The 13,136-nt window shown below is 54.6% G+C and overlaps 3 protein-coding genes across 3 annotated transcripts; 1 reads left to right on the top strand and 2 right to left on the bottom strand.

Moving 5' to 3' along the window:
• Positions 1 to 325: 325 nt before the first annotated feature.
• COCSUDRAFT_63003 (DEAD-domain-containing protein) lies at positions 326 to 3,015 on the bottom strand (the record flags this gene model as incomplete). The annotated part of the gene is made up of 7 exons (XM_005647956.1): positions 326 to 423; positions 590 to 824; positions 942 to 1,178; positions 1,325 to 1,447; positions 1,607 to 1,996; positions 2,149 to 2,547; positions 2,776 to 3,015. 7 exons carry the CDS (start codon positions 3,013 to 3,015, stop codon positions 326 to 328), a joined length of 1,722 nt encoding a protein of 573 aa, XP_005648013.1.
• Positions 3,016 to 3,480: 465 nt separating this feature from the next.
• On the top strand, positions 3,481 to 8,982 carry COCSUDRAFT_28856 (hypothetical protein; the record flags this gene model as incomplete). Its single annotated transcript, XM_005647955.1, has 18 exons — positions 3,481 to 3,801; positions 3,994 to 4,133; positions 4,259 to 4,382; positions 4,697 to 4,885; positions 4,994 to 5,095; positions 5,193 to 5,387; positions 5,485 to 5,619; positions 5,739 to 5,889; positions 6,110 to 6,296; positions 6,432 to 6,587; positions 6,699 to 6,827; positions 6,991 to 7,138; positions 7,242 to 7,340; positions 7,505 to 7,640; positions 7,797 to 7,951; positions 8,107 to 8,220; positions 8,352 to 8,517; positions 8,624 to 8,982. 18 exons carry the CDS (start codon positions 3,481 to 3,483, stop codon positions 8,719 to 8,721), a joined length of 2,745 nt encoding a protein of 914 aa, XP_005648012.1. The 3' UTR covers positions 8,722 to 8,982.
• A 2,273-nt stretch (positions 8,983 to 11,255) lies between these two features.
• On the bottom strand, positions 11,256 to 13,109 carry COCSUDRAFT_15326 (kinesin family member 3b in complex with Adp; the record flags this gene model as incomplete). Its single annotated transcript, XM_005647954.1, has 6 exons — positions 11,256 to 11,509; positions 11,738 to 11,906; positions 12,079 to 12,189; positions 12,306 to 12,473; positions 12,591 to 12,794; positions 12,885 to 13,109. The coding sequence occupies 6 exons, from the start codon at positions 13,107 to 13,109 to the stop codon at positions 11,256 to 11,258; spliced, it is 1,131 nt and encodes a 376-aa protein (XP_005648011.1).
• Between the last annotated feature and the right edge of the window lie 27 nt (positions 13,110 to 13,136).

Below are 13,136 nucleotides of genomic sequence, written 5' to 3'. Positions count from 1 at the left end.
GAGCATCGGGTCAGAAAAGAGTTATCTGTGCCTCAGCATATTCCCTCATGTGCGTTCCACACCCAATATAAGTCATATCTTCAGTGGGACGACCCTCCTAATGAAGTGCTTGGACTGCCGAGAACAGCGCCAAACGTGCGCCAAATGATAAGGCAGGTCTACACACACTGCTGCATGCAGGGGCTCCTCACAAGGAGCCAAATTTCCGTTCTTGGTGGCCCTCTCGAGGCCACAATGCCGTGTGATGGTGGCATGTGGAGAACTCTGACGCTTCTCCTAGATTCTGGCACTCTGCATCAGCAGGTGCCAGGCCGCTTGATGCGGCTTAGTCCCATGCGCTTTGGTAGCCGGCGCCGCCGCTCTGGACGCCGTACGCGCCAGCCGCACCGTAGCTGGGAGCATGGCTGTAGCCAGCGCCGCCATCTGTTCACCAGAAGGAGATCATGTCATGCTCCAGCTTATGAAGACTTCAAACAAGCGAAGGCATCACAATAGCCCCCAGATGAAAACGAGTGACTGACAGCAAGGAATCAAGCTAGTCACAAGGTCATGAGCCAGGCAAAGACAGGTGAGGGAATGAAAGACTCACAAGCAGCGCCATATGCAGCTGGTGCGACGCCGTAGCCGCCGCCGCCACCGTAGCTGCCGCCGCCCCCGTAGCTGCCGCCGCCACCCCCGTAGCTGGCTCCGCGGTCCTGGCGGTAGTCGCGGCCTCCAAAGCGGTTGTTGCCGCTGCGGCCGCCACCACGCGAACTCTTCTGGCCGTAAGGGGCCGAGCGCGCCGAAATGTTTTGCAGCCAGCCTGGCACCTCCTGGTTTGTCTCCTAAACGAACACAACAGGCATCCTCACTTGCTGCACACATTTTCTAACCTGCAGACAGTCAGCCAGTGCTGCCACAGCAGAAGAGAAGCATGACGCTAGCAGTGGGAGGCAACGGACCTGCAGCAGCTCTGCGAGGCCCTTGGCCAGGCCAGCGTCCTTGTCAGTAAAGAAGGCAGTGGCGAGGCCCTTCTTGCCGGCACGCCCTGTGCGACCGATGCGGTGCACGTAATCGTCCACATCGGTGGGCAGGTCGAAGTTGATGACGTGGGTCACATGGGGGATATCCAGCCCACGAGCGGCCACGTCAGTCGCCACCAGGATTGGCGTGCGGCCCGACCTGAAGCTGCGCAGGGCCTGCGCACACAGGGGCAGGCCAGCTCAGGACCAGACTGATGGCAGGCAGAGGCATGATGCAGTACCATCATAAGAGGATCGGAAATATGGATGACAAACAATCCATGAGCAGTCGATGCGTGACACTTGAGACAGAGGTGGCTCACCGCCTCGCGCTCCTGCTGGGAGCGGTCGCCGTGGATAGATGTGGCAGGGAAGTTGTTGCCGGCCAGGAAGTCCTCCAGGGCATCCGCTCCGCGCTTGGTCTCCACAAAGACCAGCGTCAGGCCCTGTGCCCAGAAAACGTCGACTTGAGCACGCTGTCAATTGGCATGGAAAATCAACTGCCAATGGCTGTTACTTCGAGGTGCTCAGCGGTGCACTGCAGGGGGTTTAGGCAAATCGGAAACTGTGTCGCTCGGAAAGCAGAAGGTGGGGGGGCCGCGCACCTCGACGGTGTTGATGAGGTCGAGGAGGACCTGGCGCTTGTCACCGGGGGACACATACTCGATGTGCTGCACGATGAGCTCGGTGGAGGAGCCCACGCGGCCCACGGCCAGGAAGATGTAGTTGTGCAGGAAGTCAGCGGCCAGGCGCTGGATCTCCTTGGGGAAGGTGGCGCTGAACAGCAGCGTCTGGCGCTGCCCGGTGCGCGGCATGTCCTCCTGCTCCACGATGCGCCGGATCTGCGGCTCGAAACCCATGTCCAGCATGCGGTCGGCCTCGTCCAGCGCCAGGTAGGTGACGCGCGAGAGCGACACACGCGCGCGCTCGATCAGGTCGCTCAGCCGCCCGGGCGTCGCCACCAGGATGTCGCAGCCGCGCTCCATCTCCCGCAGCTGCACAGTCGCAGCGCCAGTCAGATTGCTGTTGCATCACAGAGCACTGCTACACTGTGCGCATGACAAACCAGAGGCAGCGCTGGCATGCAGAGTGCAGGCCAAGAAGGAGCACCAAGAGAGACTGATGAATGCAGGGCGCGCAGCTGTACCTGGTTCATGACGGGTGCGCCTCCGTACACGACGACAGGGCGGATGCCTGTCTGGTAGGTGAACTTGCGGGCCTCGTCGTAGATCTGGGAGGACAACTCGCGCGTGGGGCTGAGCACCAGTGCCATGGGGTGCGCCTTCCTGCTGCGCCCCAGCGGCTGCACGTTGGACTTGAGGATGTTGGCGATGATAGGGAAGCAGAAGGCGGCCGTCTTGCCGGAGCCCGTCTGCGCGCAAGCCATCAGGTCGCGATGCGCCAGGCCGATGGGGATGGAGTACTTCTGCACTGGTGTGGGCTTGGTGTAGTTGCAGCGCACTGTGTTGGCTGCCAGTGCAGGGGGCAGGTCGGCATCGTCGAAGCTGGTGATTGGGTTGGGCACCTGCTCCCCCGTGGCCTCGACCTGAGGCAAAACAGAAGGTGTCACCAGAGAACTACACGTCCATCACACCCTGATCCAAGGCTGGTCACAAGTTCAGGGCATATGAGGGACATGCAACTTCATTTAAACACTTCTTCCGGCATTGCCCTCACAAAAACAGCAGAAAATCCCAACGCGGTCCCTCAGGCGTCCCCTGCAACATATTTCTGCCTCCCCTTATTCTCGGCCAGTAGTAGCGCCCGCACGCACCGGAATGTCGTCGTAGGCGTCGAAGTTGATCCCCGTGTTCTCTTGCGTGAACATTGCATCCACTTCCTGCTTGCGTGCCTTGTCTTCAGCAAATGGGTCCCGATCGTCTGAATTTCCACCGCCCCAGCCGGAACCACCACCACCGCGCGGCGCGCCATAGCCACCACCAGGCCTGGAACCACCATAGGCACCTCTGCTGTAACCCCCGCCACCACCACCTCTGAATGCGCCTCCACCCATAGGGGCACCGCCTCGACGATCATCGAAAGGCTGCGGGACTCCACCACTGCGCATATGGGGAGGAACATAACCACTCCTCATCCCACCAGCAGGACCTCCGTTCTCATGATATGCCATTTTGATTATCTTCACCTGTATTCAGGTCCTAAGTCTGCAGAGAGAAAGGAAAATACGGCCGGCGAAGGCGCCCACTCTCCAAGGGCGCAAGGGAACGCCGCCCAACCAGCAAGTGCTGGTGCAGGAGCTGGACGGATTTTGTGGAAGAGGAAGGGGAGAGCAGGGTCATATTTTTACAGCAATTCACTTCAAAATATCTATAGTCAGGTGGCGAGTATTGTTTGGGGCGAGCGTACAGCCGAATTATAATTTGCGAACGGTCTTTGCAGCGATCCAATTGCGGTACACTGAAAAGAAGATGACGTGACAAGCGCACATAGGACGATCGGCAATCTGATTGTGCATGCAATGTCTGCAAAAGGAGCTAGAAAAGCGTTGTTGCGATTCAGAGTGGCGTACTGGACCCAGTGGGGTCAGAGCGTCGTGATTACAGGCAACTGGGATGGAGCCTCTAAGAGGGGGCAGCCCCTGACCTGTCGCCACGAGGATGAATCCCTGGTATGGGAAGCACAGGTCCTTGTGCCTGTCAAGAGCGATCATGTGGTCTACAAGTACGTCGTCACGAACGAATCGGGCGAAGTCGAGGTAGAGGAGGCTGGCATGCGCAAGGTGGCGATACCAAAGGACTTGCAGGATGGAGGTGCCATTGACCTGCAGGACGAGTGGCAGGTATGAAAAGTTCATCTGACAAGTTGGACAGGGTCGAGGGGTTCTGTATCTGAGTGTGTCGGGTGTTGATGGTGCTCAGAGCTTCTTTGCCTGTATGTGTGTGGGACTCTGGCAATAAATGTGCTCTGAAAGTAGATTGCGAAAGGAGCCATTGATGAAAGGTGCAATGCGAAGGAATTACTGGTGCTGCAGGACACCTCCCATCCGTCCTTTCTCTTATCCAGGAGTGCCTTCAAGGGCACCATCCTTGCCACAAAGACAGGACGCAGTGACGTCCAGGTGGAAAGGTTACAGCCAGCTGAAGGGGAGGTGATCGTCCGATTTCGTTTATGGTGAGCTATCCACTGCTGCCTCATCCACCTGCTGCCGCTTGATTGCAGATATGTCCATGCAAACTGGAGTCCATGCCATGTCACCACGATCATAGAGCAAGTCTCATTTGGTGGTGATTGTGCAGGGACTGGGGAGTCCAGGATGGAGACTGTTTTGTCGTCAGCGGCAGCTTGCCACAGCTGGGAAATTGGCAGCAGGACCAGCCTTTGCTTCTTTCTGAAGTCCAGGAGCCATTCTGGGAAGTAGAGGTCAGCAACGCCTTTCTCAAAAGGCACTATTTAAATCTGTGCATTACAGATTCCTCATAAAGATGCAGAACAAATGTCTGGTCGAAGCAAACATTGTTGTTTGCATTGCATGCAGGTCAGAGCACCTTCGGAGAGCTTTCCAGTCACTTACAAATATGGGCTGCGACGGAAAAATGGGGACCTGGAATTGGAGGTGGGGCAGTTGCTCTAAGCAACGTCATGCCCAGTGGCATTGGTGTGTTTTCTTAGCACATTCCATCCGCGCTTCATGCAAGCTGGGACTTACCTACCTGTGCTGTGTGCAGGTTGGTGAGAACAGGATAGTGTCTTTGGAGGCGGATGAGACGGGCAGCAGTGAACCCGCAATGATTGTGCGCGACGATGGCACGTTCCGGCACGAGAAGCTGTGGAGGGGTGCAGCAGTGGCCCTGCCTGTCTTCAGCCTGCGCACCAGAGACAGTGTGGGGGCGGGCGAATTTGAGGACATCAAGAAGCTTGTGGACGTCTGCGATCGGGCAGGTCAGGCTAGGCTCCTGCAGTCCTGCCTCTGCACATTGCTCATTTTCCACGACACGCTTCTGCAATCTCTTGCAAATCGACTGAGGCAGCAGTGTTTTTCTTATGCAGGGCTGCGCATGATACAGCTGCTCCCAGTGAATGACACGTCAGTGTACAACATGTGGTGGGACTCGTATCCATACAGTTCAGTCTCGGTGAGTCTTGTCCATAAAACCCCCACAAGGAATGTGTTCTTGATACATGGTGTAGATAACAATCTGCTGATTTGTACTTAGTGTTGGTGACGAGCAGGTGTTTGCTTTGCACCCTCTGTACCTGTCGCTTACCGCACTCGCGCCGAAGGACATGCCAGAAAAGCTGGCTCAACGCATCACTGAAGCACGCGTCGAGCTTGACCAGCGCGAGGTGGAGTATGAACAGACCCTCGCCACAAAGTTGGCCATAGCCCGGGAGCTGTTTGATCGCCGTGGGCCTGCCGAGCTTCAGGTGAGCATCCTCGAAGGCCTGATGCCGTTTGCATGCAATCAAAATTTGATTGCCATTGAGGTGGTGCTGACAGATGGTCCTTCTGTGATGTGTGCAGAGTCCAGAATTCGAGAAGTACTTTGAGACCAACGAGAGATGGCTGCGACCTTACGCTGTGTTCAAGTTCTTGCAAGATCTCTTTGGTACAGCAGAACATTGGCACTGGGGTAGCCTGAGCCGGCCCACACAACGGGTGCGCAGGATACTTCCATATTTTGCTCCCGCTGCCAAATCTCGTTTCTGTTATCATTGTGAGGAGTTCCCAAACATTGATTAAGATGTGTTCCATGAAATGCGCCCTGGTCCTTGCAGATGTTACACCGGCTGAGTGGCCCGGACCAGGCGCACTACAGCAGCATCCAGTTCACCTACTGGTTGCAGTGGCACCTGCACCGGCAGCTGCGTTCAGCCTCACTGTACGCTCAGCAGCACCGCATAGCCCTCAAGGGTGATCTCCCCATAGGTGTGCACACCAATTATTTAACCTTTGTGGGCAAGCGGTGTTGCTGTAAATATGCATAATACGAGGCTCTGCAGGAGGCCAAGCATGTCGAGCAAATACTGTGCCGTGTCGTAATTTGCTTTGGCAACACGTTTCCGTTTTGTTGGACTTTCATTGTAAACTGTACTTGTGGCAATGCACATATATGAATGTTAAACGCACATTGACCATTCTTCCACAGGAGTGGACAAGAGGAGCGTGGACACCTGGATGCACCCAAACATCTTCCACATGCAGTTCTCCACAGGCGCGCCGCCAGACTACTTTGATGCCAACGGTCAGAATTGGGGCTTCCCCACCTACAACTGGGAGGAGATGGCCAAGGACGGCTATGAGTGGTGGCGCAGGCGACTGACCACCCTCTCACAGTGCGACCCGCCTTTAGCCTCCCTTTGCTATTCCCTCAGCTGCATTCCTAGTGCGTGAGAACTCACTTCACCTGTGCAGGAATTTCTGGCAATACAACGCTGAAAGTGAAGCAGAGAGGTTTGATGATGTGCCAGGTACTTCCATGCGTACCGCATAGACCACATCCTGGGCTTCTTCCGCATCTGGGAGATCCCTGGTGACTGCACGCTGGGCCTGTTTGGCCATTTCAGACCCTCGCACCCCATCACGCGCCAGGAGCTCGAGGCGCATGGCATCTGGGACTTCGACAGGTGCGTGCAGCTCCCATAATCTTCCATTTCCTGAACGCAGGAGGACCTTGTAAGTCTCAGGTAATATTCTCCTAGAGGGTTTGGTTTTGATTGCTTGATTCACCTGCACAGGTTATGTGATCCTTACATCACCACCACCATCCTGGAGGACACCTTTGGGGAGCTGGCGCACGAAGTGGCTTCCAAGTACCTGGTGGAGTATGAGAAGGGCAGGTACCGCCTGCGCGAGGAATACTTCAGGTGCCCCCCTCCCCCCCTAAACCATCTATACACATCTCCAGGCGCCCCTGAGCTGAGGTCTCCCTTGTGCGTTCCTGTGACGAGCCTTTGGTGCGCTGATATCCAAGGTTTGCAGGGTTGAGTCGGTCTGAAAAAGCATTGATCTGCGGCGGTGTGACTGCAGCGAGGCGGACATTGAGGCGCTGCAGCCGCGGCCGGGGTCGCCGGCGTGGCTGGTGAGCGAGGTTGATGCCATCCGGCAGGGCCTGCTGGACCTGCGCCACAATGTGGTCCTGCTGCGCAGCCCAGACTCGCCCAATGACTTCACCCCAGTGCGCCCCCTGCTCTTCTCGCAGAATTTATTAACATACGTCTCGCGTTGGTTGGGCTGTTGAAGAAGAAAGGCTTAGCTGATAAATTCTGCTATGCCTGCAGCGCTTCAACTTGGCGAGCACTACCAGCTTTGCGTCCCTGGATCCTCACTGGAAGGCACATCTTGTGCGCCTGCACGACGACTACTTGGAGACCCGCCAGGTGAAATACATGTCTTTGCTCCTTCACAATCTGGCTGCACCCCTAATTTCTGTTGGTGATGGAGTGTGACCTTATGGGCTCAAAACTTGATGTTTCTGAGGAACGGACTCACATTGGTAAGCACATAACGGAAGGCAGGGTTGCTGACAAGGCTTGCTGTGTAGCTGGATTTGTGGTGGGACCATGCGCACATGTCACTCCCGGTGCTGATGCGGGCGACAGACATGCTGGTGTGTGGCGAGGACCTGGGCTTCCTGGCTCCCTGCGTGCACCCCCTCATGAAGAAGCTCGGCCTCGTTGGTGAGTTTCTTTCAAGCATGATCTATGAACACCACCTGTCACACCTGAGCCTGAGCTGGTGATGTGCAGTGTAAGTTTGCTTTCCAAGTGCAGGGTTGGCACTGAGTAGGCTTCATCGTCAAGATTTGTCTCATGGAAACAATTTGTTATGGGCAGGCCTTCGGATTCAGCGCATGCCATCTGAGCCAGACGCAGAGTTTGGCGATCCGGCAAACTATCCCTACATGTGCGTGGCATCCCCATCCTGCCATGACACCTCAACCACGCGGGCGTGGTATGAGGAGGATCCTTCACGGCGCCAGCGCTTCACCGTGCGCCTTTTCCCTCATGATATATCCTATATCTCCAGCATCATGTGCATTTCGTTTCTCTTGCTATATTTCCATTCTCTGTGGCAATTAAAGACGCCTACAATATCTCTCACCACAAATCATGTTGTGCAAATAAACTTGCTTCACTGGCGCAGGAATTCCTTGGTCTGCCTGGACCTGCACCTGAGCACTGCACGCCTGAGGTCATGCATGCAGTGGTCAAGCAGCATGTGGAGTCCCCCGCCATGTGGGCCATATTCCCTATCCAGGTATAGATTCCACCTTAAGTTTAAACTGGTAGATGCCATGTCCTCTGCATCAAGACAACAGTGACTGCGTGGGCCCATGTTTCCATAAGTATGCTGGCAATTGACAGTTCTCTGGCTTGTTCCGAGCGCAGGATCTGCTGGCCTTGTCGGACGAGTATGCAGCGCGGCCTGCAGGAGAGGAGACCATAAACAACCCCACAGTGCGCAAGCACTACTGGCGCTACAGGTGCCATGTGGAGCTGGAGAGTCTGCTGGAGGACAGACCTTTCCTAGCCACGCTGCAGCAGCTACTCCTCGGTGCGTTCTTCTGCCCTTATTCCCTGGCCCAGCCCGTTGCCATCGTTCAGAGGTCTGCCCGAGTGCCTCTACATTAATCTGGACTGAGCAGTTCTTGTTGTTGCAGGCTCTGGGCGCGTTTCCGAGACGGACGTGCCTGCGAAGCTTGCACCTCGCGCCATGCTGCAGCAGAATGGTGCCGCACCAGATTCTGACAAGCACTAGCCATCAGGACGGTTAGAGAATATGTCTGAGCAGGCCTGTACCGCACTCGACCCTTGCAGACATAAAATATATGCAAGTAGCAACCGTAAACTTCAGGTTCTCGTCAACTCTTGCTCTTTCAATGCATGCTAAGGGTGTCACGCACGGATGTCTATTCAATGAGAGTTTGATCTGCTGATGGCAGCTGACTATAGCCTGCTATGACTCGTTGAATTTCTCGTTACATGTTCATCTCTCTGTTGTAAGAAAGCATTCAGCATCCCACAAGATAGTGCTTTTCACTAGCAAGTTCATTAGATCTATAAATATATGAATGCATTGCGCTGAGACACTTGCTGTGAAGCTCACCCAATTCTTGGTGTCTTTTGTGTCACTGTCAAAATCTGTGGTGTACCACCAGTGCCCGGTCTCTGGATTGCCTGCTGAGCTGATGCTATTGCTGCAGCTCCTCTTGCAAACGCAGCATCCAGAAAGTCCTGCAGTTTGGTGCAAATATCAGCATGCTTGGCAAGCTGCTAAGTTTTTCCCAAAAACAGTCCACCATAATCTGGTGATCTAGAAATACCTAGCAGCCTCCATGGGGCAATGGTATGCAAAGAGGCTGCCTGCACATGTTGCCCTAAATTGCAAGCATGCACAGGGCAGGACATGAACTTAGTGGGAAGGACCTGTGCATGTGGGTTGCCCAGGTCGCAAGTTGTCCTGATGGGGACCTCCAATTCAAGCGCAAGAATGTTGTCGGCGAGGAACCGGGGAGCTCCAGTCTTGGCAGCCTCAAGCGCAAACGCGCATGTGGGCCTCCTCAGCGCTGCATGTCCCCACGCAGACACCCTCCCGCTGCCTGCACGCACACTGCTTTTCACATGCCGTGCTTCATACTGTGCTGATGATTGGATAGCGGACACTGCACGGCACTGCAGAGCTGGAAGAGGCTTGGCACTCCTTGTGCATGTTCCTGATGGGCCACTTTCGTGCGCACTTGTAGCCTCATCATGTTGAAGGATTGGTGTTTCAAAGGTGGTCCTGTCCCAGTGAGCATCCCAGTCTGGTCTCTCCACAGCCTGCTCCGCACAAGTTGTCATGATACTCTGCCATTCGGACATTCACTTCTATGTCACGCATGTCGTCTGTTGAAATTTGAAGTCAGTATCCAGTTGTCCCACGTGTGTCTACCTGGTTGACACTGCCAAGCAAGTGGGACTCAGCTCCTGCAGGTGCCGCCCAATGAGCCTCTTCAGGATCTGCATGATCTCTCTGTAAGGCTGAGGGCCCCACGTCCTCAACACGGCCGGCATTTGCTTTGCCTTTTGCCTCAAACACGCTCTGCACCTGTTTTGTGATCGCCTCAAATTCCTCCTGCACCATGTCTCTCTTGTCACCGTGGATGCTGACAGGCAGAACCTTAGCTTGCAGCTCCCTGTGCAACAGCCTCTTACATGAGATGATTGTGGATGTCAAGCACATACCTGCAGATCCACTGTGCCCCGAGCACTGCCATTTCCATTTTGCAGCTTGCTTTGCCTCCTCGCTCGTTCCGCCTGCCAAGATCAGAGCCGCATGATCACACATGCATGGATTGATGCTCTTATGGTAAATTCAACGTGATGCTTCTGCGCCACAGCTGAGGCTGAGCCCACATTACCTTGATACGCCAAGCGGACTGGTCATATCGATGGGATCCATCATCCGTGGGGCGCTGTGTGCCAACAGTTGCACCCTGGTCTGCCCCGTTCAGCCTGCTCTCAAGCTTGGCCAGCCGCTGTTGCAGCTCCTCCCTGTGCATGCATCACCAGAGCACACCAATTTAGATTTAGATTACATGCAAACAGAGCATGATCCAATCATATTCCCAGACGGCAGTCTCCTGCTGGCAGAAACTAGGGAAGTCCAGCAAGAGCTTGTGCAAGACAAGCTTGATGGGGAGAGCTGCTGTGTGCCAAGAAGCAAGTACGTGTGTCACCTGGTGGCCTGCTGGTCTTGTTGCTGCTTTTCCAGGGACTGTAGGGTGGCTGCCTGTGCCTGCACTGAGCGCTCAAGCCGCCTGGAATGCTGCAACATTTGTTCCCGCTCCTTCTGGCTGGCGCTGATGTCAGCATGCGCCTGCCGCCTCGCCTCCTCTCGAACCTTGGGGATATTGACGTTCAAGAGGTCATGCGTCACACCCAGAAGAAGAAGAAAATCACACATCTTTCTATGTTGTCAACTTGTATGGCAACACTGGAGAAGGCACTAAGCACGGAATCACCTTGGCTAAAAGGCTATCATCTAGAACATTTCCATGCAAAGCATCAGCGTTCAGCTGCAAGCCATTGCTGCCCACGTTCGGTTGAGGCTCTGCTCCATTGCTGCCCTGCAGCGACTGCCCTGAGTGTTGCTGAGAGGACTTTGCTGTGTCCAGCTCTGATCGGAGCTGCATGATCTCTTCCTGATATTTTCTGAGAAGAGCATCCTACAGACACAATCACCGTTCTCAGCATGAAAGAGATGTCCGCAGCAGGACTGCAGCAGACCTTGCCTGTATTGCAGTTGCACTTTCATCCTGAGACACGAGAGCAGAAAGCAGCATTGTTGCGGATGTTTGATTGTGGGACTCGTGCCTTGGGGTCCTCATTGATGCGCGGAAGGTTGCGGATGTTCTTGGCGCGATTGGCATAGCGCAGCGTGCTCATGGTCTCCTCATAGTCGGTCTCTGCCGGGCCTATGTTGGCTATCATCACAGTCTTCGTGTTACCTCCCAGAGAATCTTGCAGCAGCCGCGTCAGCTTGCTGTCCCTGTACGGTATATGCCCTGCATGTAAAGAAGTTGCAATTGCTTGTCTTGTTTCAGGCATCAAAGCAGATTCTTGTAGAATGTAATCTCTTGTCTCTCAGAGTCCTTGCAAACAAAAATTTGCTGCAGCTGTGAAGGGCACGCACGGACTCTCGGAGATTGATACTTGCTCTGCAGATAGAAACATGACCCCAGTCTGCTGTAGCATTACAGCTGAGGAGACATTAGCTGGTGTTGGGGACATACCAGTGCGGTTGTCAACCAGAGCACTGATGACGTTGCCGAGCGCGCTAAGTGCCATGTTGATCCTGGTCGCCTCTTTGAGGCGCTCCCCAGATGCCTGCGTTCTGCTCTGCCGCTCACTGCCCGCCAGGTCCACCAGGTTCAGTTTTCCAACCCTCGTGTGTCCGCTGCTCTGCCAGACAAGGCCATGCCACAACATTAGCCAAGCCTCTGAGCAAGACAGATTGTTGAGATGCTTAGCCGTCATCCTGCTGCACCTTGTATTCATGTCCTCTATACTGTGTGCACCACCACGCATCATGAAAAGAGATGATCTGGCATCACATCTGCAATGGGGAGCTCACCTCTTTTGTGACACCTTCCAGCATCTCAACTGTGATGGTGAAGATGGAGTGGGAGCGCGACGAGTCCTGGTTCATCAGTGTTGCACCAATAGACCTATTCTTCTTCCCGACCTGAATCCCAGAACACCACTCAACTGGGTTTGGACAGCGTTCATGCAATGCGGACTGTGGATAAGTCATACCAGGCATGATCAGGAGGGACTGTGCATGCATGCTGCAGGGTTTACCTCAAGGACTTTCTCAAGTTCCTTTGCAGACTTCACAATGATGGCGGTCAGTCCCTTTATGTACACTCCAGTGCTGCGGTGCTCTCTGACTTCCAAAGCCCTCTTTGAATCCTTTGACAGCAGGTCCCTCACCTCCTCGTTGTATACCTCGAGGAAAGAAACTCGGACCTGGCACAGTGCCCAGTATTTAGCATGTAGGTCGTGCCCTTGGAGGTAGTTCAAGTCTGAGCAACACTGCAGAGCAGGCCGGATTGAGATAGATAAGATAGACTACCGGCTGCTCACCAAAAATTGTACTTCGTGACTTTGCTCCTCAATGTGTGTGTATATTTGGGCAAAGGACTGGGGTATGATGCCCTTGGAAGCCTCATCAACACCCCCCTCCATCGTGTATGTTTTCCCTGTGCCAGTCTGTCCATAGGCAAATATAGTCCCATTGTATCCGTGCAGGACGCTTGCCACCACGTCGCTGACGCTGCCATGGTAGACCTGCAGCGTCCAAGACCAGAGCTTCAGCAGTGCTTGAGATGACACCTCAAATGACCCAAGCAAAGCAGAAACCACCATGCCCCCGCAAACCTGATGTTGACTGCTCTCCACGTCATAAACTGAATCGAATGAGAAGGTCTTCCTGTCGGCCCCGCTTGGTATCCTCGGGTCCTCAACATCGATCTGCTTTAGACTTGTTACGACAGACACGATGGACCGCAAGCTTGCGGCTGTTTCGGCTCTATTCTGAGGACGACACCGTACTACCACTTTTACACATTCTCCTCTAGAAGATTGTTGGTTCGACTTGCTCATGCTATCTTTCCTGGAAGTGGGCCTCGT

The sequence above is a fragment of the Coccomyxa subellipsoidea genome (genome assembly GCF_000258705.1).
Source record: "Coccomyxa subellipsoidea C-169, whole genome shotgun sequence".
Lineage (NCBI taxonomy): Eukaryota > Viridiplantae > Chlorophyta > Trebouxiophyceae > Coccomyxaceae > Coccomyxa > Coccomyxa subellipsoidea.
Note: the sequence above shows the minus strand (reverse complement) of the source record. Positions and strands in the feature narration are given on the sequence as shown.